Source organism: Meles meles, chromosome 1 (assembly GCF_922984935.1).
Source record: "Meles meles chromosome 1, mMelMel3.1 paternal haplotype, whole genome shotgun sequence".
Classification (NCBI taxonomy): Eukaryota; Metazoa; Chordata; class Mammalia; order Carnivora; family Mustelidae; genus Meles; species Meles meles.
This window is the reverse complement of record NC_060066.1, coordinates 153,728,943-153,754,299: the sequence shown is the minus strand read 5'-3', so window position 1 is coordinate 153,754,299 and position 25,357 is coordinate 153,728,943. Positions and strand designations below refer to the sequence as shown.

The 25,357-nt window shown below is 37.8% G+C and overlaps 2 protein-coding genes across 3 annotated transcripts in view; both read right to left on the bottom strand.

Moving 5' to 3' along the window:
- The window catches only part of SLC44A5 (solute carrier family 44 member 5), a 424,145-nt gene that overhangs the window by 145,802 nt on the left and 252,986 nt on the right, over positions 1-25,357 (bottom strand). The window lies entirely within an intron of this gene.
- LOC123953988 (heterogeneous nuclear ribonucleoprotein A1-like) lies at positions 3,532-4,684 on the bottom strand. The gene has a single exon (XM_046024506.1). It carries the CDS (start codon positions 4,646-4,648, stop codon positions 3,917-3,919), a length of 732 nt encoding a protein of 243 aa, XP_045880462.1. The 5' UTR covers positions 4,649-4,684; the 3' UTR covers positions 3,532-3,916.

Here is a 25,357-nt window from a genome sequence, read left to right as displayed (position 1 = left end):
AAAAGTATTTTCAAAAGTTAAACTACAGAAATTCCATTGCTATCTTATAACTATTTTTCCAAATTGCAATATGAAGAATAGGATCCCAATTATAGATGCATTTGTAGATTTTTCCTTCTTTCCTATCTGGAACCCACAAATATACTATGTGTATAGTAACCTCAACTTAAACCATGGGAGTTTCCTTTGACTTTTTCTTTCTTATCTTTTGTACTGAATTGACACGTTCTCTTGTCTCCTTCTCTCTGATGTGCCTTTCATCTACCCCTTCCTTTCTATTCCTGCTGCCTGGACTCAATCCAAATTCTCTTATCCTGTCTTCAAACTAGTGCCATGGTCTCCTAATTGGTCTCCTGTATGTAGTCCCTGCCTGATCTGATTCATTCTGTAGATCACTGATTATCACTTATATGTGATGATATCATTCTATTGTTGAAAAAAATAGCACTGCCTCTCCACCACCTACTTAATAATTTCCAAATGTCTTAGCTTTATGTTTAAGAACCTACAAGTTCAATCCTAGTTCAAGCCCCAGACTACCTTTCTAGCTTTTTCTCCCATTATTCCTCTCAATGTGCTTCAACCAACTTGGGATTTTTCATTCACTGAATATACCTATGCAGCCTCCCTTGATTACACTGAGGGCACTCTGTTAAATGGCCCCTTTAGATTCCTCCTCCTGGAATAACCCGTATGTTCCGATTTGCATGGAACAGCCACGGTTTAAACCTAGTGTCCTAGTAACCTAGTAACCTAGTCACCATTAGCAATGCTCCATTTTACTCACAAAAGTGCCCCTGTGTGCTTCTTCAACCCATCTATAAAATCCCATTTTTTAGGACTGTGTACTACTCCATTGTATGTATAGATCACATTTTTAAATTCATTCATTTTGGCAATGGATGTTTCAGTTGTTTGTACATGTTGGCTGTCGTGAATAATACTGCAATGAAAATGAGAGTGCATATACCTGTTTGTGATCCTGACTTCAATTCCTTTGGATGAACATGGCTGAACCTAGAGGACATTGTGCTAGGTGAAATAAGCCAATCACAAAAGAACAAATACTACATGATTCCATTTACATGAGTTCTAAAGTGGTCAAACTTATAGAAACAGAAAGTAGAATTGTGGTGACCAGAGGCTGAAGAGAGGGGCAAATAGGGACCTGCTATTCAATGGGTATCGACTTCAGTTACACACAATGAATAAGTTACAGAGCTCTGTGGTACAGCATTGTGCCTATATTAAACAATACACATAAAAATTTGGTAAGAGGGTAGATTTCAGGTTAAGTGTTCTTACCATAAAAAATAGAGCATGGAAAAAAATGATAATCATTCTTAGGCTGTAATATACAGGAATGTATTTGTTCAGTGTTATATGTTATTTGATTTTAAAATTTTGCTATGAATAATTTTAAACTTCAAATGAGTGAAGGTAAATGTAAAAATAATTAAATGTAAATTTTTTGTTTTGTTTTTAGAGAAAGAGAGAGCATGTGTGAGCAGGGATGGGGGCAGAGGGAGAGGAAGAGAGAGAATCTTAAGCAGGCTCCATGCCCAGCACAGAGTCCATGTGGGGTTCGATCTCGCAACCCTGAGATTATGTCCTGAGCTGAAATCAAGTCAGATGTTTAACCAACTGAACTACCCAGGTGTCTCTACATTTAAACTTTGTTTAAATTAAAATTCTATCCTTCAGGTGTGCCTTGGTAAATCAGTCAGTTAAATGTCTGCCTTCAGCTCAGGTCATAACCTCAGGATCTTGGGATCCAACCCTGCCTTGGGCATCCTGCTCAGCAGAGAGCCTGTTTCTCCCTCTACCTACCTGCTGCTCTGCCTACTTGTGCTCTCTCTCTGCCAAATAAATAAATAAAATCTTAATAAAAAATTCATCCTTCAAACCAGTTCAAATATCACCTCATTCATGAAGTTTTCAACTAGAAGAGATTCCTTTTATCTTTGTAGACTTACTGACATTTTGTTTGTACATCCTCAAGGCAACTATCTTCCATTTATTATAATTTAGACCAGATAATTTGAGTTAGATTAACTCAAATCTGGCCTACTGCCTGTTTTACATAGCTTGTGAATTAAGAGTGTTTTTTACATTTTTAATGATTAAAAAAATCCAAAAATTAATATTTTGTGCCATACAAATTATACAAAATTCAAATCTCAGTTCCATAAATAAAGATTTTTGGAAGAGAGATCATTTATTTGGAAAATAGCCATACTCATTCAAATATATTGTTTTCTTTTTCTTTTTTTTTTTAGCGTAACAGTATTCATTCTTTTTGCACAACACCCAGTGCTCCATGCAAAACGTGCCCTCCCCATTACCCACCACCTGTTCCCCCAACCTCCCACCCCTGACCCTTCAAAACCCTCAGGTTGTTTTTCAGAGTCCATAGTCTCTTATGGTTCGCCTCCCCTCCCCAATGTCCATAGCCCGCTCCCCCTCTCCCAATCCCACCTCCCCCCAGCAACCCCCAGTTTGTTTTGTGAGATTAAGAGTCATTTATGGTTTGTCTCCCTCCCAATCCCATCTTGTTTCATTTATTCTTCTCCTATCCCCCTACCCCCCCATGTTGCTTCTCCATGTCCTCATATCAGGGAGATCATATGATAGTTGTCTTTCTCCGATTGACTTATTTCACTAAGCATGATACGCTCTAGTTCCATCCACGTCGTCGCAAATGGCAAGATTTCATTTCTTTGGATGGCTGCATAGTATTCCATTGTGTATATATACCACATCTTCTTGATCCATTCATCTGTTGATGGACATCTAGGTTCTTTCCATAGTCTGGCTATTGTAGACATTGCTGCTATAAACATTCGGGTACACGTGCCCCTTCGGATCACTATGTTTGTATCTTTAGGGTAAATACCCAGTAGTGCAATTGCTGGGTCATAGGGTAGTTCTATTTTCAACATTTTGAGGAACCTCCATGCTGTTTTCCAGAGTGGTTGGACCAGCTTGCATTCCCACCAACAGTGGAGGAGGGTTCCCCTTTCTCCACATCCTCTCCAGCATCTGTCATTTCCTGACTTGTTAATTTTAGCCATTCTGACTGGTGTGAGGTGATATCTCATTGTGGTTTTGATTTGTATTTCCCTGATGCCGAGTGACGTGGAGCACTTTTTCATGTGTCTGTTGGCCATCTGGATGTCTTCTTTGCAGAAATGTCTGTTCATGTCCTCTGCCCATTTCTTGATTGGATTGTTTGTTCTTTGGGTGTTGAGTTTGCTAAGTTCCTTATAGATTTTGGATACTAGCCCTTTATCTGATATGTCGTTTGCAAATATCTTCTCCCATTCTGTCAGCTGTCTTTTGGTTTTGAAAGACACATTTATTCAGCATCATGATCAGACTATTACATTTAGTAATCAACAACATGGGTGCAAAAAAAAAATCTACATTAAAACCCTTTGTTGGAATGCTTTACACTTTCCACAGAACAGAAACTAAAATAATCTGTTATACAATTAGTCACAAATACAGTCCTCAAGTTTTTTTTGCCCATACACATGAGTATTGTCTAAAACATGTCTTCTCTGTAGCAGCTAGGCCCTGCCACCACTGTGCTTGGCTGAGTTCACAAATGTGTTGTGACCTGTAGCTTCCCTGTCCCTTCTCTAGCTCTCCTCTCCTGCTAAGCTTTGTTTCCTGGCAGGAATTAAAACCTTCTGCCACTGCCGTAGCTACTGCTGCTGCTGGAACCACCAGAGCCACCTTGCTTTCGTGGTTTGGCGAAGTATTGGCCTCCACCACCATAAGGGCCAGAGCTTCTGCCTCCAAAATTGCCTCCTTTCATGGGTCCAGAATTTGAGGATTGATTGTTGTAATTGCCAAAATCATTATAGCTTCCGCCACCTCCAAAGTTGCTTCCATCATTACCAAATCCGTTCTAGCCATCCCCACTGCCACCATATCCACCACCACCTCGACTGCCACCAGAGCCACCTCGACCACTGAAGTTTCCTCCGCGACCAAAGTTGTCATTCCCACCAAAACCACCTCCACGACCACCACCAAAGTTTCCAGAACCACTTCGACCTCTTTGGCTGGATGAAGCACTAGCCATCTCTTGCTTAGAGAGCGCTTTCCTTACTTCACAGTTGTGGCCATTCACTGTATGGTATTTTTGAATGACAATCTTGTCTACAGAATCATGGTCATCAAATGTTACAAAAGCAAAACCCCTCTTTTTGCCACTGCCTCGGTCAGTCATGATCTTAATCACTTCGATTTTCCCATAATGTTCGAAATAATCTCTTAGATGATGTTCTTCAGTGTCTTCTTTAATGCCACCAACAAAAATCTTTTTCACAGTTAAGTGGGCACCAGGTCTTTGAGAATCCTCTCTTGAGACAGCCCTTCTTGGTTCCACAACTCTTCCATCCACCTTGTGTGGCCTTGCATTCATGGCTGCATCCACCTCCTCCACAGTGGCATCTGTGACAAACCCAAAGCCTCTGGAGCGCTTGGTGTTTGGATCTCTCATGACCACACAGTCCGTAAGTGTTCCCCATGGCTCAAAATGGCTCCTCAGACTCTCATCGGTTGTTTCAAAGCTCAGACCTCCGATGAAGAGCTTCCGCAGCTGTTCAGGCTCTTTGGGAGACTCTGACTTAGACATGACGGCGGTGGGAGGGGAGATTTTAACGATGCTTACTTGGCGGCGTCCACGGGCAGAAAAAAGCCAAATATATTTTTTTCTAAGCCTACTTTTGTGCTACAAAGGCTGAGTTGAGTAGTTGCAGTAGAAACCATCTGGCCCATACAACCTAAAATATTTGCTACCTGGACCTTTATAGAAATTTTCACCTAGACCATAAAATCCTCTATGGCAGCATTTGATACAGAGCCTTGCATGCTATAGACATACAATCCCATGAATAATCAGTAAGACACACGTCTTACATCTGACAGGCTAATGTATCCTAAGTGGGCTCTTATGAAATTAAAAATGCTGTGTTTCAAACTTCAGGGTTTTTTGGGAGGAGGAGCCCTATATAGTGAATATGTTGTCCAGGGATTCAATTTTGTGGTCAAGCTTAAGCTTATGACATTACTGTCTCCAGTAAAATAAATCAATCTCTTTTCCCCTCCCCCTCTCTCTCCCTCCCTCCTCCACTTCACACAACCCCCATGAGATTAAATTAGGAGGTCATAAGAGAGTTTTGTTTGTTAAATGCATACTTCAGTTCCACACTAGTTCTTGTTCTCCAAGAACTGTCATTCTGCTTCCTTTTCAGGGACAGTTTTGTACCTTCATTCAGAAACTGATTCATTTACTGGTTTTCTTTCTTTGTAGCAGATGAAACCCCACTGATATCAACCATTCTGAAAGGCCATTAATATCAAGCATTAGAGTGAGAATGAAAGTCCTGAAAGTCATTATTCTCTGACAGATCATCCATTTGTGTTTAATGAGTCAGTTTAGAGACTGTCCACTGCTTGTAATTCCAGTCGGATGATCACCTCCCATTCTTAAGTTCTTCGTGTCACCTGGATACATCTGTCTACAACATGGCTGCATTTATAACTCACAGTTTAGAACCACTGCTCCTCTGTGGTTCTGCTGGCACCTGCACGCTGACATTAAAGTCATCTGTCACCTCTCAGATTCTCCCTGCAGAAGTCTGTCCCAGGAAATAGAAAGACTGCTTCACTTCCTAGAGGCTTTATTACGGAACAATGCACTTTGGGGCCACCCTCCAAGCTTCACTGAGATACACTTGGCACCTACAGAGTGTGGCTTGAATTGGACAGATCATCCGAATTGATACTAATCATCTGAATCATCTGAATTGATACTAATACGTCAGCAAACTCAAAATTTGGGCTATATCAGGGTAAAGTTAAATATGTTAAAAATATTTTATATATTATATTTTATATGTTAAATATATTTTACCTTTATTCCTCCACTCTGGAGAATTTGGTAATTTTGTGAGAAACATTCTCTAAGAGCTTGTGTTTGAGGGGGTTAATTATATCCTTTCCACTTGCACCCATTTCTACAAGGATAATATGAGGTTTAAAGAGTATCTTGAAGAATACCACTATTCTGAAATCAGAAATTTAACAGGAAGCTGCAAGTGAGTTTTTAATTACATGAACTTGTTTTTTTCAGGTGTTCAATTTTAATGCAAGTTTTTCAAATCTCGAAACAGCTTTAAGGATGACTTGAGGTTAACATCTACCTTAAAATTTAATTCCAGCATCCAATCGTTAAGGAGTGTTAATTTTGTGAGATTATTATTTTTTAGCACATTTTAAACTTGCTGAAAAATAAAATATACCAAATTACTTGATATCCTAAGAAATTATAGGATGATGTTGATAATGTCTTTCAAATTTCTTAGATCATATAAGATGATATTTGGGTCTAAAAATCTTCTCTATACTCTATGCATAGTTAGTCTCTTCTTCCATCCCATTTGCATTTGGGTTTCCACTACCTTGAGACAATAGCTCAATATATTTTCTACTTGTGAAGGGGAAATAAAACCTCATTTTCTTATACAGAGTTTAGTGATGCTTATATAAATGTCTCTTTTGTTTAAAATGGGACAAGGTCAGACATAATTGGTCTTACTATGTTATTCATCATCGTTGTAAAACTTTAATTCAAGAGCCTGTCAGTAGGTGGAAATCACTAAATAAATTCCTAGTAGAGTGAGAGCCAGATCATAGTCATTGCTCATATTACATGTGGTATTCTGGATAAAAGGTATTATATAGAAGAGGTGCTAGAGATCCAGCTTAGAACAAACAGCCTTGGAACATTAGTGCAAAGTTATCAACTAATTTTAGAGGGAATCTGTATCAGTTTAGAATGCTCTTTAATCTTCTGAGAATAGGATACAGTCCCTTCTACACAGAAATACAGAGTAGGTGCTCAAAATATTTGTTGAAACAATGAACATTCTCATAACTGGGATGGTTACTGAAATTCAGCTATTAAATTTTTTTAAAACATCATGCCTTCTAATAAATATATGATAAGTAGCTGATGTTTTTAGTATCCAAAGGCATGCACATTAAATAGAGAAGATTACTATCTGTCACCAAAACTGTTAATAATAAAAATCATTGCTTATTGATGATAGGAGCCTTAGAAAATTGTATGCTCTTTGAGCTAATTTCTTTTCTAGTAATTTATACCATGGAAACACATATAGAAGAAGTAAGGATTTGTAAGGATTTAAAACACTGTTCTCCTTATAATAAAGAAAAGATGGGAATACTTTTTAGAACAATAATTATATGAAGACACATTCATAATATATTCAGTAAAAAGTAGATTATAGAACATGTTAGTATGCTTATAAGTGTTTATAAAATCTATGTAAATGCTTAACAAGACAAAAATATACAAAAAAATTAGTGGTCATTATCTCTGGGTGGTAATCACACAGTTTTCTGTGATTCTGTTTTCCTCTTTTGCTTTATCTGTTTTTTTCAAAACTTCCACAATGGACACCAACTGCATTTGCAATAGAGACACAAACTACGTTTGACAACTATAAATAGATTGTTGAGGGGCGCCGGGTGGCTCAGTGGGTTAAGCTGCTGCCTTCGGCTCAGGTCATGATCTCAGGGTCCTGGGATCGAGTCCCGCATCTGACTCTCTGCTCAGCGGGGAGCCTGCTTCCCTTCCTCTCTCTCTGCCTGCCTCTCTTGTGATTTCTCTCCGTCAAATAAATAAATAAAATCTTTAAAAAAAATAAATAGATTGTTGACTTATCTCATTACATTGATTTCCTTGTGATCCCATCAAAATATGTTTAAAAATTGATCTTCTGCTTTCACCTTTTTCTTGACCATTATTGATTAAAATTCAAAACACACACCTTTGTGTAATCTTTAAACAAAAATTGCTACTACAAGTGCGTGAGGGGATGAGGGATTGTTTTCTAATTAAACTTTCTTAATGCTCAAACATTCACAAGTGAGAATGGAATTGAAAATGTGCATCCATAAATGCCTCATTAAGACATCTAACAAGTCACAACTTCATCAACCAGTGAACATAATAATCTCATAAGCTTTCTAAGATACAGTTGTTTGAAGCATGGCATAAAATGAAAACAGAGTTGGCCTTTAAACTTTCATTAATCAAGTCTTTACGATTTGATGTTATGTCTATCTTTTGTCATTTCCTCTATGTATATTTAGCAAAGCTGAATAATAAAAACACCTCTGTTAATTATCTTAAGATGATATTTATTCAGTGGAGATCTTAGAACTTTGCCTCTGCTTAGAATGTTTATTATGTACACACTAACCTTTAACAGTGTCCTATAATCATCCTTATATTTTCTGAACATGAAATAAAACTTCAGTTTGGAAGTTAATTTAGCAAAGCAATCACCTCAGTTGTAAAACATTTTTATACTTATAATTGTTTGAGTGTCCATTAGGTAAAGGAGTAAATTTAAAATAATTTTAGGTCAGACTACACAAGTAACTGGGAATAGTAGATGCCAGAAGAGACCCCAAATTGCTAAGGAAACATCGAAAAAGAAAAACAAAACTGGGGGCATCACATTGCCTGATTGGAAGCTTTACTACAAAGCCATGATCACCAAGACAGCATGGTACTGGCATAAAAACAGACACATAGACCAGTGGAACAGAGTAGAGAGCCCAGATATAGACCCTCAACTCTCTGGTCAAATAATCTTCGACAAAGCAGGAAAAAATATACAATGGAAAAAAGACAGTCTCTTCAAAAATTGGTGCTGGGAAAATTGGACAACTATGTGTAGAAGAATGAAACTTGAACATTATCTTACACCATACACAAAGATAAACTCAAAATGGATAAAGGACCTCAACGTGAGGCAGGAATCTATCAAAATCCTAGATAAGAACATAGGTAGTAACCTCTTTGATATTAGTCACAGCAACTTCTTTCAAGATATGCCTCCAAAGGCAAAGGAAACAAAAGCAAAAATGAACTTTTGGGACTTCATCAAGATCAAAAAGCTTCTGCACAGCAAAGGAAACAGTCAACAAAACAAAGAGGCAATCCACAGAATGGGAGAAGATACTTGCAAATGACAGTACAGACAAAGGGCTGATATCCAAGATCTATAAAGAACTCCTCAAGCTCAACACACGCAAAGCAGATTATCACATCAAAAAATGGACAGAAGACATGAACAGACACTTCTCCAAAGAAGACATACAAATGGCTAACAGACACATGAAAAAATGTTCATCATCATTAGTTATCAGGGAGATTCAAATCAAAACCACGTTGAGATACCACCTTACACAAGTTAGAATGGCCAAAATCAGCAAGACAGTAAACAACAAGTGTTGGAAGGGATGCGGAGAAAGGGGAACCCTCTTACACTGTTGGTGGGAATGCAAATTGGTGCAGTCACTTTGGAAAACAGTGTGGAGATTCCTTAAGAAATTAAAAATAGAGCTACCCTATGACCCTGCAAATGCACTACTGGTCATTTACCCCAAAGATACAGATGCAGTGAAAAGAAGGGCCATCTGTACCCCAATGTTCATAGCAGCAATAGCCACAGTTGCCAAACTGTGGAAAGAACCAAGATGCCCTTCAATGGACGAATGGATAAAGAAAATATGGTTCGTATATACAATGGAATATTATGCCTCCATCAGAAAGGATGAATACCCAACTCTGTATCAACATGGATGGGACTGGAAGAGATTATGCTGAGTGAAGTCAGTCAAGCAGATAGAATCAATTATCATATGGTCTCACTTATTTGTGGAGCATAAGAAATAACACGGAGGACATGGGGAGATGGAGAGGAGAAGGGAGTTGAGGGAAATTGGAGGCAGAAATGAACCATGACTCTGGTTCTGGGACTCTGAAAAACAATCTGAGGGTTTTGAAGGGGTGGAGGGTGGGAGGTTGGGGGAGACTGGTGGTGGGTATTATGGAGGGCACGTATTGCATGGAGCACTGGGTGTGGTGCATAAACAATGAATTTTGGAACACTGAAAAGAAATAAAATTAAATTTAAAAAAAAGACAGGGAACTGTGTGTTTGGGAAGAAATAAGGGAAACCAATTTTCACATATGTTCTTTTGTAACTTTTAAAGTGTGTATCAGGGGCACCTGAGTGGCTCAGTGGGTTAAAGCCTCTGCTTTCGGCTCAGGTCATGATCCCAGGGTCCTGGGATAGAGCCCCGCATTAGTTTCTCTGCTCAACAGGGAGCCTGCTTCCTCCTCTCTGCCTGTCTCTCTGCCTACTTGTTATCTCTGTCTGTCAAATAAATAAATAAAATCTTTAAAAAATAAATAAAGTGTGTATCAAACACAAATTAAAAACCTAATGAAAATAATTAAATTCTAAAACAAAATCATTTGAGTATGAACTTGCTATTATTTTAGAATAGAAATAACCTCGTGCTCGCTTCGGCAGCACATATACTAGAATAGAAATAACCTGAGAAATACCAACTATTAACCATTAAAATGAATGGGGGAGAGAAATAAAGTTAATAGAAATCAAACTACAAACTATATTGCTATAAAGTTATCAGGATTATACTGGATTATACCGGATTAAAATCCTTTATTGGGATTATAGACCTACCCATTCATATTGATTAAGAAATTGTATTTTGGTTATTAATGATTTAAATCATGCATGTAGAAAACAAAGTTTCTTCATCATAAAATTTTTTTACTTGTTTGTTTTGGCAATTATTTCAGTTTTCAGAGGGAAACAAAAAATGCAACATGATAAATATGGCTTGAGTAATACTGGACATTATACCAGCATGCCATTGGTAAATCCTTACTGTGAAATGGGAGGTCTCTACCAATTTTAGAAAGAAAATTAACAGATTTGTACAATGCTACAAAAAGAAATAGAGAGTTTCCATGACACGTCCATAGAAAAGAAGCATAGGCATCCAACACATGTTTACTGAATAAATGAGTCAAAAGGTTGCCTGAACATTAGACATTAATACATTATAGACATTAATAAGACATTTTCAAAAATGTATAAAAATGTTTTGTCCCTCTATTCTCAACTTGTTCAGCAAAGTGGGAAATTCCAACCATTTGTCTAGAGCCTGAAGTGGTATATAAATGGTTCATTCTTTGCTGCAAAGATCTGTTAATACATTTCATCCTACAAGTTGTGTATACTGTAAAAAACGAAAGTAAGAATAGGGTCATAGTTATTAATTTTAAAAAGGACTTAACCTTTTTATGGTGTTTAAGATAAAACTAAATGTCTTCTAAATGTTTAGTGGTTTGAAGTTATTAAATTCAGTCTCTGTGTAATCCAGTTTAAATTTGAGCCTAAGTGTATCAGTTAAGAATGTGTTCAGTTCCAAATAACGGAAAATTTATACTAGAAACAATGATTTGATTCCAAGGAATTTATCTGTTTCACACAACAAGAAATCCTGTAGTTGGCAGTCCTGAGCTGGTATGGTGTGTCATTCACTGATGCCATTAGAGACCTATCTCATTTCATCTTTCTACTCCTTCATCCTTATCTTGTAGACATTGAGCTTCATGCTGTACTTCATGTACAGATGTACATGATACCTCAATCTATTCAATAAAACTTTGACTTTTTACGTAGAAAAGAAGGTCCTCCCTGACTTCCTTTTGGTTTCTTGGCTAGAACTGTGTCTCACGGCAATCCCTGCCTGGCAGGTGGTAAGGGAAATTGAATGTTTAGCTTTTTAGCTGTAATAGAGGAACCAAGAGAGAAGATGATTTTGAATGGATGTTCAGGGAGACAAATTATAGAATATGCCACAGCTACTAGTGAGATTTATCTAAACAACCATAACAAATAATAAGGGGCGCCTGCGTGGCTCAGCGGATTAAAGCCTCTGCCTTTGGCTCAGGTCATGATCCTGGGGTCCTGGGATCAAGCCCCGCGTCCGGCTCTCTGCTCCGCAGACAGCCTGTTTCCTCCTCTCTCTCTTTCTGCCTGCCTCTCTGCCTACTTGTGCTCTCTCTCTCTGTCAAATAAGTAAATCTTAAAAAAAAATTTTTTAAGTAAGATTTTCTCATTCTAATAATTTGTAATCAACCCATTGGATTATGCCAAAGAATGTGTGTTTTCCTCTGCAACTATTATTAAATATTAAACATACTTTATAAGGTTAACAAAGGAAAATTGGATTGTGCATATTCCTGCAGAATTTAAGTCAAACCAAGATTAATTTCATAGCAAAGTATATTCTAGAACTGATATTAATAACACCAAAATAGCATGTTGTTAGATCTTATCTCTGAATAATTTTATATTTCATATTCAATTAGTTAAGTAATTCTTGGCATTCATGTTCAATGGAATAGGGTTTGAAATTTAAATCCAGTTATAGGAAATATATACAAATGCAGTTTTCCTAAGCTGAATATTAAAATACAAACCTTCCTTAAGTTCATATACATCTTCTATTAATCATTGGACATAAAATATATCACATACTATGCCAGTAAGTCTCTTATTTCAACATAAGATATTCAGAGTAACATCTTAATAGTAAGTCTGGGAGTCACTAGGCAATCTTATACTCAATTTTGTCCAAGAATATTCCCAGTTTTCTTATAACAAAACACTAAAAATGCATCATACATAACAGGTTTCAGTTCTTATTACTATCCTCTTTCCTGGCATTTTGAGATGTAAGTTCATGGAGGACCCATATTTTCCAAGATTTTGCTAACTCTAAGTCCTTCCTCTTTTGTGTTTTACAAAATCTCCCTAGCAACTTTTCTCAATGGCTATTTGTTAAGTGTCTATTATTTGCTACTATGGTGAGAGATACGTATATGCATGTGTGTGTGAGAGAGAGCGGCAGGATGGAGATGAAGGGAAGCCAAGACTATTGGGGGGACGAAATACAAAGCAGAAAAATAATATGATCCTACCCTTCAAATAGTCTAATTTCATGATTTAAAAATAAAATAGTAGAGGAGTCAAGATGGCGGAGAAGTAGCAGGCTGAGAGTACATCAGGTAGCAGGAGATCAACTAGATAGCTTATCTAAACATTGCAAACACCTACAAATCCAACGGGAGATCGAAGAGAAGAAGAACAGCAACTCTAGAAACAGAAAATCAACCACTTTCTGAAAGGTAGGACTGGCGGAGAAGTGAATCTGAAACGATGGGAAGATAGACCGCGGGGGGAGGGGCCGGCTCCCGGCAAGCGGCGGAGGAACGGAGCACAAAATCAGGACTTTTAAAAGTCTGTTCCACTGAGGGACATTGCTCCAGAGGCTAAACCGGGGTGAAGCCCATGCGGGGTCAGCGTGGCCCCAGGTCCCGCAGGGTCACAGAAGGATCGGGGGTGTCGGAGTGTCGCAGAGCTCGCAGGTATTAGAACGGAGAAGCCGGCTGCAGAGACAGATCCGAGGACTGAACTCTCAGCTCGGGGTTACCTTGAACTGGTCGCGGGCTGGGTGAGCTCGGAGAGCGACTAGAGGCTGGGGATACAGGAGTGATTGGGTGCTGTCCTCTGGGGGCGCACTGAGGAGTGGGGTCCCAGGCTCTCGGCTCCTCCAGGCCAGAGACTAGGAGGCCGCCATTTTCATTCCCGTCCTCCGGAACTCTACAGAAAGCGTTCAGGGAACAGAAGCTCCCAAAAGCGAACCTGAGCCGATTATTTAGTCCGGCCGCCGGTAATGGCGGTGCAATCCCGCCTCAGGCAAAGACACTTGAGAGTCACTACAACAGGCCCATCCCCCAGAAGATCAACAAAATATCCAGACAGGAAGAAGTTCATCTATCAAGGAAAGTAGGTTCAATTCCTAAGACAGCAGTGCAATTCCAGAGGAGGAGAAAGCAAAGCACGGAACGCATGGCTTTCTCCCCATGATTCTTTAGTCTTGCCGCTACTTCAATTTTTTTTTTCTCTTTTCAATTTTTTTCTTTTTTCTTTTTTCTTCTTCTGCTAAATTTTTTAAAAACTTTTACCCTTTTCTTTTTTAACGTTTTTTGACTAGTTTATCTAAATATATATATTTTTTCTTTCTTTTTCATATTTTTTCTTTGTTTTATTTTTTAAATTTTTTTCTTTTTTTTTTTCCTGAACCTCTTTTTATCCCCTTTCTCCCCCCCACAATTTGGGGTCTCTTCTCATTTGGTTACAGCGCATTTTTCTGGGGTCTTTGCCACTCTTTTAGTATTTTATTTGCTCCTTCATATCCGCTTATCTGGACAAAACGACAAGGCGGAAAAAATCACCACAAACAAAAGAACAAGAGACAGTACCGAAGGCTAGGGACCTAATCAACACAGACATTGGTAATATGTCAGATCAAGAGTTCAGAATGACGATTCTGAACATTCTAGCCGGGCTCGAAAAAGGCATGGAAGATATTAGAGAAACCCTCTCTGGAGATATTAAAGCCCTTTCTGGAGAAATTAAAGAACTAAAATCTAACCAAGTTGAAATCAAAAAAGCTATTAATGAGGTGCAATCAAAAATGGAGGCTCTCACTGCTAGGATAAATGAGGCAGAAGAAAGAATTAGTGATATAGAAGACCAAATGACAGAGAATAAAGAAGCCGAACAAAAGAGGGACAAACAGCTACTGGACCATGAGGGGAGAATTTGAGAGATAAGTGACACCATAAGACGAAACAACATTAGAATAATTGGGATTCCAGAAGAAGAAGAAACAGAGAGGGGAGCAGAAGGTCTATTGGAGAGAATTATTGGAGAGAATTTCCCTAATATGGCAAAGGAAACAAGCATCAAAATCCAGGAGATGCAGAGAACCCCCCTCAAAGTCAACAAGAAGAGGTCCACACCCCGTCACCTAATAGTAAAATTTACAAGTCTTAGTGACAAAGAGAAAATCCTGAAAGCAGCCCGAGAAAAGAAGTCTGTAACATACATTGGTAAAAATATTAGATTGGCAGCAGACTTATCCACAGAGACCTGGCAGGCCAGAAAGAGCTGGCATGATATATTCAGAGCACTCAACGAGAAAAACATGCAGCCAAGAATACTCTATCCAGCTAGGCTATCATTGAAAATAGAAGGAGAGATAAAAAGCTTCCAGGACAAACAAAAACTGAAAGAATTTGCAAACACCAAACCAGCTCTACAGGAAATATTGAAAGGGGTCCTCTAAGCAAAGAGAGAGCCTAAAAGTAGTAGATCAGAAAGGTACAGAGACAATATACAGTGACAGTCACCTTACAGACAATACAATGGCACTAAATTCATATCTCTCAATAGTTACCCTGAATGTTAATGGGCTAAATGCCCCAATCAAAAGACACAGGGTATCAGAATGGATAAAAAAACAAAACCCATCAGTATGTTGCCTACAAGAAACTCATTTTAGACGCGAAGACACCTCCAGATTTAAAGTGAGGGGGTGGAAAACAATTTACCATGCTAATGGGCATCAGAAGAAAGCTGGGGTGGCAATCCTTATATCAGATCAATTAGATTTTAAGCCAAAGACTATAATAAGAGATGAGGAAGGACACTATATTCTACTCAAAGGGTCTGTCCAACAAGAAGATCTAACAATTTTAAATATCTATGCCCCTAACGTGGGAGTGGCCAACTATATCAACCAATTAATAACAAAATCAAAGAAACACATCAATAATAATACAATAATAGTAGGGGACTTTAACACTCCCCTCACTGAAATGGACAGATCATCCAAGCAAAAGATCAACAAGGAAATAAAGGCCTTAAATGACACACTGGACCAGATGGACATCATAGATATATTCAGAACATTTCATCCCAAAGCAACAGAATACACATTCTTCTCTAGTGCACATGGAACCTTCTCCAGAATAGATCACATCCTGGGTCACAAATCAGGTCTCAACCAGTATCAAAAGATTAGGATCATTCCCTGCATATTTTCAGACCACAATGCTCTGAAGCTAGAACTCAATCACAAGAGGAAAGCTGGAAAGAATCCAAATACATGGAGACTAAACAGCATCCTTCTAAAGAATGAATGGGTCAACCAGGAAATTAAAGAAGAATTGAAAAAATTCATGGAAACAAATGATAAGAAAACACAACAGTTCAAAATCTGTGGGACACAGCAAAGGCAGTCCTGAGAGGAAAATATATAGCGGTACAAGCCTTTCTCAAGAAACAAGAAAGGTCTCAAGTACACAACCTAACCCTACACGTAAAGGAGCTGGAGAAAGAACAAGAAAGAAACCCTAAACCCAGCAGGAGAAGAGAAATCGTAAAGATCAGAGCAGAAATCAATGAAATAGAAACCAAAAAAACAATAGAAAAAATCAATGAAACTAGGAGCTGGTTCTTTGAAAGAATCAATAAGATTGATAAACCCCTGGCCAGACTCATCAAAAAGAAAAGAGAAAGGACCCAAATCAATAAAATCATGAATGAAAGAGGAGAGATCACAACTAACACCCAAGAAATACAGACAATTATAAGAACATACTATGAGGAACTCTACGCCAACAAATTGGCCAATCTGGAAGAAATGGATGCATTCCTAGAGACATATAAACTACCACAACTGAACCAGGAAGAAATAGAAAACCTGAACAGGACCATAACCAGTAAGGAGATTGAAACCATCAAAAATCTCCAAACAAACAAAAGCCCAGGGCCAGACGGCTTCCCAGGGGAATTCTACCAAACATTTAAAGAAGAACTAATTCCTTTTCTCCTGAAACTGTTCCAAAAAATAGAAATGGAAGGAAAACTTCCAAACTCATTTTATGAGGCCAGCATCACCTTGATCCCAAAACCAGACAAGGATCCCACTAAAAAAGAGAACTACAGACCAATATCCTTGATGAACACAGACGCAAAAATTCTCACCAAAATACTAGCCAATAGGATTCAACAGTACATTAAAAGGATTATTCACCACGATCAAGTGGGATTTATTCCAGGGCTGCAGGGTTGGTTCAACATCCGCAAATCAATCAATGTGATACAACACATTAATAAAAGAAAGAACAAGAACCATATGATACTCTCAATAGATGCTGAAAAAGCATTTGACAAAGTACAGCATCCCTTCCTGATCAAAACTCTTCAAAGTGTAGGGATAGAGGGCACATACCTCAATATTATCAAAGCCATCTATGAAAAACCCACCGCAAATATCATTCTCAATGGAGAAAAACTGAAAGCTTTTACGCTAAGGTCAGGAACACGGCAGGGATGTCCATTATCACCACTGCTATTCAACATAGTACTAGAAGTCCTAGCCTCAGCAATCAGACAACAAAAAGAAATTAAAGGCATCCAAATTGGCAAAGAAGAAGTCAAACTATCACTCTTCGCAGATGATATGATACTATATGTGGAAAACCCAAAAGACTCCACTCCAAAACTGCTAGAACTTGTACAGGAATTCAGGAAAGTGTCAGGATATAAAATCAATGCACAGAAATCAGTTGCATTTCTATACACCAACAACAAGACAGAAGAAAGAGAAATTAAGGAGTCAATCCCATTTACAATTGTACCCAAAACTATAAGATACCTAGGAATAAACCTAACCAAAGAGGCTAAGAATCTATACACAGAAAATTATAAAGTACTCATGAAAGAAATTGAGGAAGACACAAAGAAATGGAAAAATGTTCCATGCTCCTGGATTGGAAGATTAAATATTGTGAAAATGTCCATGCTACCTAAAGCAATCTACACATTTAATGCAATCCCTATCAAAATACCATCCATTTTTTTTCAAAGAAATGGAACAAATAATCCTAAAATTTACATGGAACCAGAAAAGACCTCGAATAGCCAAAGGAATATTGAAAAAGAAAGCCAAAGTTGGTGGCATCACAATTCCGTACTTCAAGCCCTATTACAAAGCTGTCATCATCAAGACAGCATGGTACTGGCACAAAAACAGACACATAGATCAGTGGAACAGAATAGAGAGCCCAGAAATCGACCCTCAACTCTATGGTCAACTAATCTTCGACAAAGCAGGAAAGTATGTCCAATGGAAAAAAGACAGCCTCTTCAATAAATGGTGCTGGGAAAATTGGACAGCCACATGCAGAAAAATGAAATTGGACCACTTCCTTACACCACACATGAAAATAGACTCCAAATGGATGAAGGACCTCAATGTGAGAAAGGAATCCATCAAAATCCTTGAGGAGAACACAGGCAGCAACCTCTTCGACCTCAGCCGTAGCAACATCTTCCTAGGAACAATGGCAAAAGGCAAGGGAAGCAAGGGCAAAAATGAACTATTGGGATTTCATCAAGATCAAAAGCTTTTGCACAGCAAAGGAAACATTTAACAAAACCAAAAGACAACTGACAGAATGGGAGAAGATATTTGCAAACGACATATCAGATAAAGGGCTAGTATCCAAAATCTATAAGGAACCAAAGAACAAACAATCCAATCAAGAAATGGGCAGAGGACATGAACAGACATTTCTGCAAAGAAGACATCCAGATGGCCAACAGACTCATGAAAAAGTGCTCCACGTCACTCGGCATCAGGGAAATACAAATCAAAACCACAATGAGATATCACCTCACACCAGTCAGAATGGCTAAAATTAACAAGTCAGGAAATGACAGATGCTGGCGAGGATGCGGAGAAAGGGGAACCCTCCTCCACTGTTGGTGGGAATGCAAGCTGGTGCAACCACTCTGGAAAACAGCATGGAGGTTCCTCAAAATGTTGAAAATAGAATTACCCTATGACCCAGCAATTGCACTACTGGGTATTTACCCTAAAGATACAAACATAGTGATCCGAAGGGGCACATGCACCCAAATGTTTATAGCAGCAATGTCTACAATAGCCAAACTATGGAAAGAACCTAGATGTCCATCAACAGATGAATGGATAAAGAAGAAGTGGTATATATACACAATGGAATACTATGCAGCCATCCAAAGAAATGAAATCTTGCCATTTGCGACGGCGTGGATGGAACTAGAGCGTATCATGCTTAGTGAAATAAGTCAATCGGAGAAAGACAACTATCATATGATCTCCCTGATATGAGGACATGGAGAAGCAACATGGGGGGTTAGGGGGATAGGAGAAGAATAAATGAAACAAGATGGGATTGGGAGGGAGACAAACCATAAATGACTCTTAATCTCACAAAACAAACTGGGGGTTGCTGGGGGGAGGTGGGATTGGGAGAGGGGGAGGGGGCTATGGACACTGGGGAGGGTATGTGCTATCGTGAGTGCTGTGAAGTGTGTAAACCTGACGATTCACAGACCTGTACCCCTGGGGATAAAAATACATTATATGTTTATAAAAAAAAAAAATTGGAAGGGGAGGCGAACCATAAGAGACTATGGACTCTGAAAAACAACCTGAGGGTTTTGAAGGGTCAGGTGTGGGAGGTTGGGGGAACAGGTGGTGGGTAATAGGGAGGGCACGTTTTGCATGGAGCACTGGGTGTTGTGCAAAAACAATGAATACTGTTATGCTGAAAAAATAAATAAATTGGAAAAAAAAATAAACTGTTTAGATCATAAAAAAAATAAAATAAAATAGTAATACACTTAAAAGATTAACATTAGAAAATAAAGTTTAAAATGTAGAGGTAAAAATAACTACCATGGGTAGAAATGATCTAGATGGTAAAGTGAAAAATCTCAGTGTGATTTAGTGTACGTGAGACACTTTAATCACAAGAGATGTGTTACGTTTTGAATTATAGAGATTTTGACTGGTGAAGAAGAGTGGTCTCTTCGAGGCAAAAACAAGTAAAGGAACAAAGATGTGAAATTAAGGATGGCTGATAGGATTAAGAAAACCAGACTGGTTGATACTGGTACTGGTAGAAATTATAAAACAGACTACATTGTATCAGGGAACCAAAAAATATACTGATTCTTGTACTTATGTAATATTTACTTGATATCTATTTTATGCCAGGTACTATGATGCATTCTGTAAATACAAGGTGAACCAGACAGACAAGATATCTACTCTCATGGAATTCACAATTTAGTATGAGAAACACGTAATATGTAAGTAAAGATCAACAAATAAAATGATGGATTGGTTGCACAGTAAGTCTAGGAAAAAAATAAATATGATACTGTGGAAGAGAATAATAAGGATAGGATGCATGGGAAAGGGCTCTCTCTAAAGAGGAAGTGAGTACCATTGTGTTGTGATAAAAATTCATACAGAACCACAAAAGACGTCAAATAGCCAAAACAGTCTTGAGAAAAAAGAACAAAGCTGGAACAATTACACGTCCTCATTTCAAACTATATTACAAAGCTATACTAATCAAAACAATATGGAATTGACACAAAAACAGACTCAGAGATCAGTGGAACAGAATCGAGAATCCAGAAATAAATCCCGTAAGTATATGGCCAAATAATATTTGACAGAGGAATCAAGACTACTCGGTGGGGAAAGGAGTCTCTGCAAGGAATGGAAAGGAAAGGAAAGGAAAGGAAAAGAGTCTCTGCAAGAAATGGTGTTGGGGAAACTGGATAACCACATACAAAAAAATGAAATTGGACCCCTATTTTGAACCACTTACAAAATTGAATATTCAACTCAAAATGGAGACAAACCATAAATGACTCTTAATCTCACAAAAGAAACTGGGGGTTGCTGGGGGGAGGTGGAGTTGGGAGAGGGGGCGGGGGTTATGGACATTGGGGAGGGTGTGTGCTATCGTGAGTGCTGTGAAGTGTGTAAACCTGGCGATTCACAGACCTGTACCCCTGGGGATAAAAATACATTATATGTTTATAAAAAAAAAAAATTGGAAGGGGAGGCGAACCATAAGAGACTATGGACTCTGAAAAACAATCTGAGGGTTTTGAAGGGTCAGGGGTGGGAGTCTGGGGGAACAGGTGGTGAGTAATAGGGAGGGCATGTTTTGCATGGAGCACTGGGTGTTGTGCAAAAACAATGAATACTGTTACACTGAAAAAATAAAGAAATTAAAAAAACAAACAACAACAACAAAAAAAACTAAAATGGAAGAAATGAAACTGTAGAACTCCTAGATGAAAACATAAGGAAAAACTCCTGTCATTGGTCTTAGCAATATAAATTATATATATATATGTATATATATATATATGTATATATATATATATGTATGTATATATATATGTATATATATATATGTATGTATATATATGTATATATGTATATATGTATATATATATGTATGTATATATATGTATATATATATATATACTTTTGTGTATATATATATGTATATATATACACAAAAGTATATATATATATACACAAAAGTATATATATATATACATATATATACATACATATATATATATACATATATACATATATACATATATATACATACATATATATATACATATATATATATATCCATATATATATATATAATTTATATTGCTAAGACCAATGACAGGAGTTTTTCCTTATGTTTTCATCTATATATATATATATATATATATGCATATATATATATATATATATATATATATATGTATATATATATATATATATATACACACAAAAGTATTAGCAACAAAGGCAAAAATAAATAAGTGGGACTACATCAAACTAAAACGTTGCTGCACAGCAAAGGAAACCGCCAACTAAGTGAAAAGGCAACTTACAGAATGGGAGAAAACATTTGCAAATCATGTATCTGATAAAGAGTTAATATTCAAAATATGTAACATTCAAAATATATAAAAACCTCAAAACAACTCAATAGCAACAACTTGATTAAAATACACACACACACACCCCCCAATGGAACATTATTCAGTTATCAGAAAGAAGGAAATCCTGCCATTTGCAACAACATATAAGTTGAAGGCATTATGCTAAATGCAGTAAGTCAGAGAAAGACAAACACTGTATCATATCACTTATGTGTGGAATCCAAAAAAAGCTGAACTTGTGGAAACCAACTGGAATGGTGGGGGATTGGAGAGATGCAAGTCAAAGTACAAACTTGCAGTAAGAATATGAATGCACAGTATAATATAATACTGTATTATATACTTCCAAGTAGCTAGGAAACGAGTCTTAAATGTGCTCACCACACACACACACACACACACACACACACACACACACACAGAAATGGTAATTATGTGATGGGATAGAGGTGTTAGCTAACACTACAGTAATAATCAATTCGCAAGACATGTGTATCAAATGAACACATTGTACATCTTAAACCTATACAATGTTACATGTCAACTACATCTCAGTCATGTACATCTCACTTCATCTACAGGGAGGTGAAATAAACGGTGGGGGTGTGGTGTTTCAGGCACAGGAAACAACAAATGCAAAGGCCCTGAGAACGGGGCTGTACTGGAGGCTTACAGTCAGTGTGAACACAACATAGAAGAGAAAGCACATGAGTAGTTTGTCACAACAGAATGACTAAGTAGTCCTCAGTTTGGACTTGTCTATCTGGGGACTCCAGTTACAATATTTTATGCATTAAAGGACTTGACAGTTCAAAGCTCATTTTGACATATATTATTTCATTTGGATGATTACAACAACTCTATCAAGTTGATATGAGAGGTGTTCTAACACATCATTTTATAAATTAGGTAACTCCTGAATACAATGTTTGCTCATTTTCTACTGAAAGTTCTTGAATAGAGGAGTAATATATCAAAAGCAGCATTTTAGTGAGGTTTATTTGGCACCAGGATGAAAAATGAACTGGGATGAAGGGGTGAGTGGAGAAGGATGAGAACCAGGGCGATGAGGGCTGAGCTAGGAGGTAGCAAGACAGAAGAGACTGAGACGAGGGCCCATTCTTCTTCATTAGGATCACCAGCCTCCTATGCACGTCTGTTTTCCTGGGTCACCAGAATATTTTGAAGATAAATGCCACAGCATGGAGACAGTTTACAATTCCACAAAGATGCCTCATAAACTGGAATGAATGTGAATGGGTTTCTCCCTAATGGTTTTTAACACAGAGGGAAAAAGGGAAGCTCACAAATCTTTTAGCACCATCTTCAATTTATCTCTCCTGTGGTCTTCAAAGCACTCTGTTCCCCTTTTTTTATTATATCAACCTGATAAAAATATGGTTTGTCTGAGCTTTTGGAGATTAAAGATCTTATTTTTCAGTTTTCTGCTGTGAATGTGGTTAGCTGACATCTGTCTTTTCTGTAATGGACATAAAGTGTTGCTCTTTTGTTGGTTTTAATCCCCAAGGGCCACATCAGCTGGCCCTGAACGCTCCTAGATGTAGACTGTCCATTACTAACAATCCATGTGACAAGTTACTGAATTGTGTTGTTTCTAGTTCTTGTCAACTGTATATAAATGGGCAAAGAGAGGGGAAAGGACAAGAAGGGAAAGAGAAAAGTGACATCTGAAGGCAAGATAAAACCAAGAGAGAAATAAACTGAAAAGAGATTTAAAGAAGAAAAACAAAGAGAGAAAAAGCAGGGCTCCTGATGAAAATCAGAAGACCTAAGGTAAAGGCTGAGAAAGAAAAAGAGAAGAAATTAGAGAAACGAGATCAAGAAAAAATGCAGAGAGAGACTGATATGGCATAAGGGGGGAAAATGTAGAGAGGCTGTACATAAGGAAGTTTACTGAAATTTGTTTGGGTTTGGAGAAAAGCTAAAAGCAAGCCCACCCATCCAATTATAGCAAGCCCACCCATCCAATTATAAGAGTAGTATTTTATATGTGTGCAAAAGAAAAAAATGCAGCGGATCATGGTTATTAAATTACCTGAAAATTAATTTCTCTATTCCTACTTTGTGGTTTTAAGTGATTCTAACAGTCAAATAATAAAGGTTGTAAACTAGAGCAAAGTTCAAGGGCATGTGTTCTTGGTATCCATTGTTCCCCTCCTCAAAACATCTATAGCTAATTCCTTTCTGATACAACTATTATGTGTCAATGACCAGAAAGCCAATCAATGGACCCATGTTCCTGTCTCCTCCATTAATTCACTTGGAGAATCTACCTAAACTTCATGTGTGTGCAGCCTGGTGCCAGAGGGTCGCTAATTAATGCTGCATAACAGGAAACATGCCAGCATCTTCTTTCACTTTGATGTAAAAACTATATGCATTCAGCAGCAGTTTATTATTTTTTTAATTTTTTATTTATTTCTTATTTTTTTATAAACATATGATGTATTTTTATCCCCAGGGGTACAGGTCTGTGAATCGCCAGGTTTACACAGTTCAAAGCACTCACCATAGCACATACCCTCCCCAAGGTCCATAACCCCACTCCCTCTCTCCCAACCCCCCTCTCCCCAGCAACCCTCAGTTTGTTTTGTGAGATTAAGAGTCACTTATGGTTTGTCTCCCTCCCAATCCCATCTCATTTCATTTATTCTCTCCTATCCCCCTAACCCCCCATGATGCATCTCCACTTCCTCATATCAGGGAGATCATATGATAGTTGTCTTTCTCCGATTGACTTATTTCACTAAGCATGATACCCTCTAGTTCCATCCACGTCGTCGCAAATGGCAAGATTTCATTTCTTTTGATGGCTGCATAGTATTCCATTGCGTATATATACCACATCTTCTTTATCCATTCATCTGTTGATGGACATCTAGGTCCTTTGCATAGTTTGGTTAGCAGCAGTTTATTATTAAAGCTAGAATACTTGCAGATTCCCACCCTTACTTTATCTTTTAGTTACATTTAGCCAAATGTGCCCTGGGGGCAGCGGATCAGCCTGTCTTTAGCTTTTAATTGACTCTGGGGTTGCTGTATCAACAATAACCACCACTAAGATACTGTCTAAAGACTTAAAGCCAAAATGAAATATGCTGGGTACAGAACGAACTTGAGTTTACTTTAATACCTGCAAGTATTTGGTAGGGTAACTGGCACTCCTAGAACTCTCTTCTCATGGAATTATCAAATAACTGAACCATCCCAGACTCTTGATGAATACTTCTGTTCAGCTTACTGGTAGCTTTTCAGAATTTTAATCCATCAAATTTGATCTTAAATCTAAACGAGCAAATTAATATGATTGTTTCATCTTAGTTTATGTTCACCAAGAGTTATCCCAGAAGAATAAAGTCTTAATTTTAAGCAGCTGAATTGCATCTTTTAGTCTTTCTTCTCTGCCTCACTCACTGTAAACAGAGGGAAGATACTCAAAATATAATCTCTTCTCAGTCCGGGCTTTCTCCTTGAGATAAAGACTCTCATAAAGATATGGACTCTTGAGGACCATAGTTTGGGAATTTATGCTCTATCTAAAATTAACACCTGGTGAGCACCCCTTTATGAAGCTTTGAGTACCAAGTTATTATTTTTTTTTAAGATTTTATTTATTTATTTGAAAGAGAGTGGAAAAAATAGCATGAGTCTTACTATGTCTATCAATAACAGAGAGT

Excerpts from the sequence above, each read along its gene's own strand:
- LOC123953988 (XM_046024506.1), bottom strand. The coding sequence starts at position 4,648 with ATGTCTAAGTCAGAGTCTCCCAAAGAGCCTGAACAGCTGCGGAAGCTC.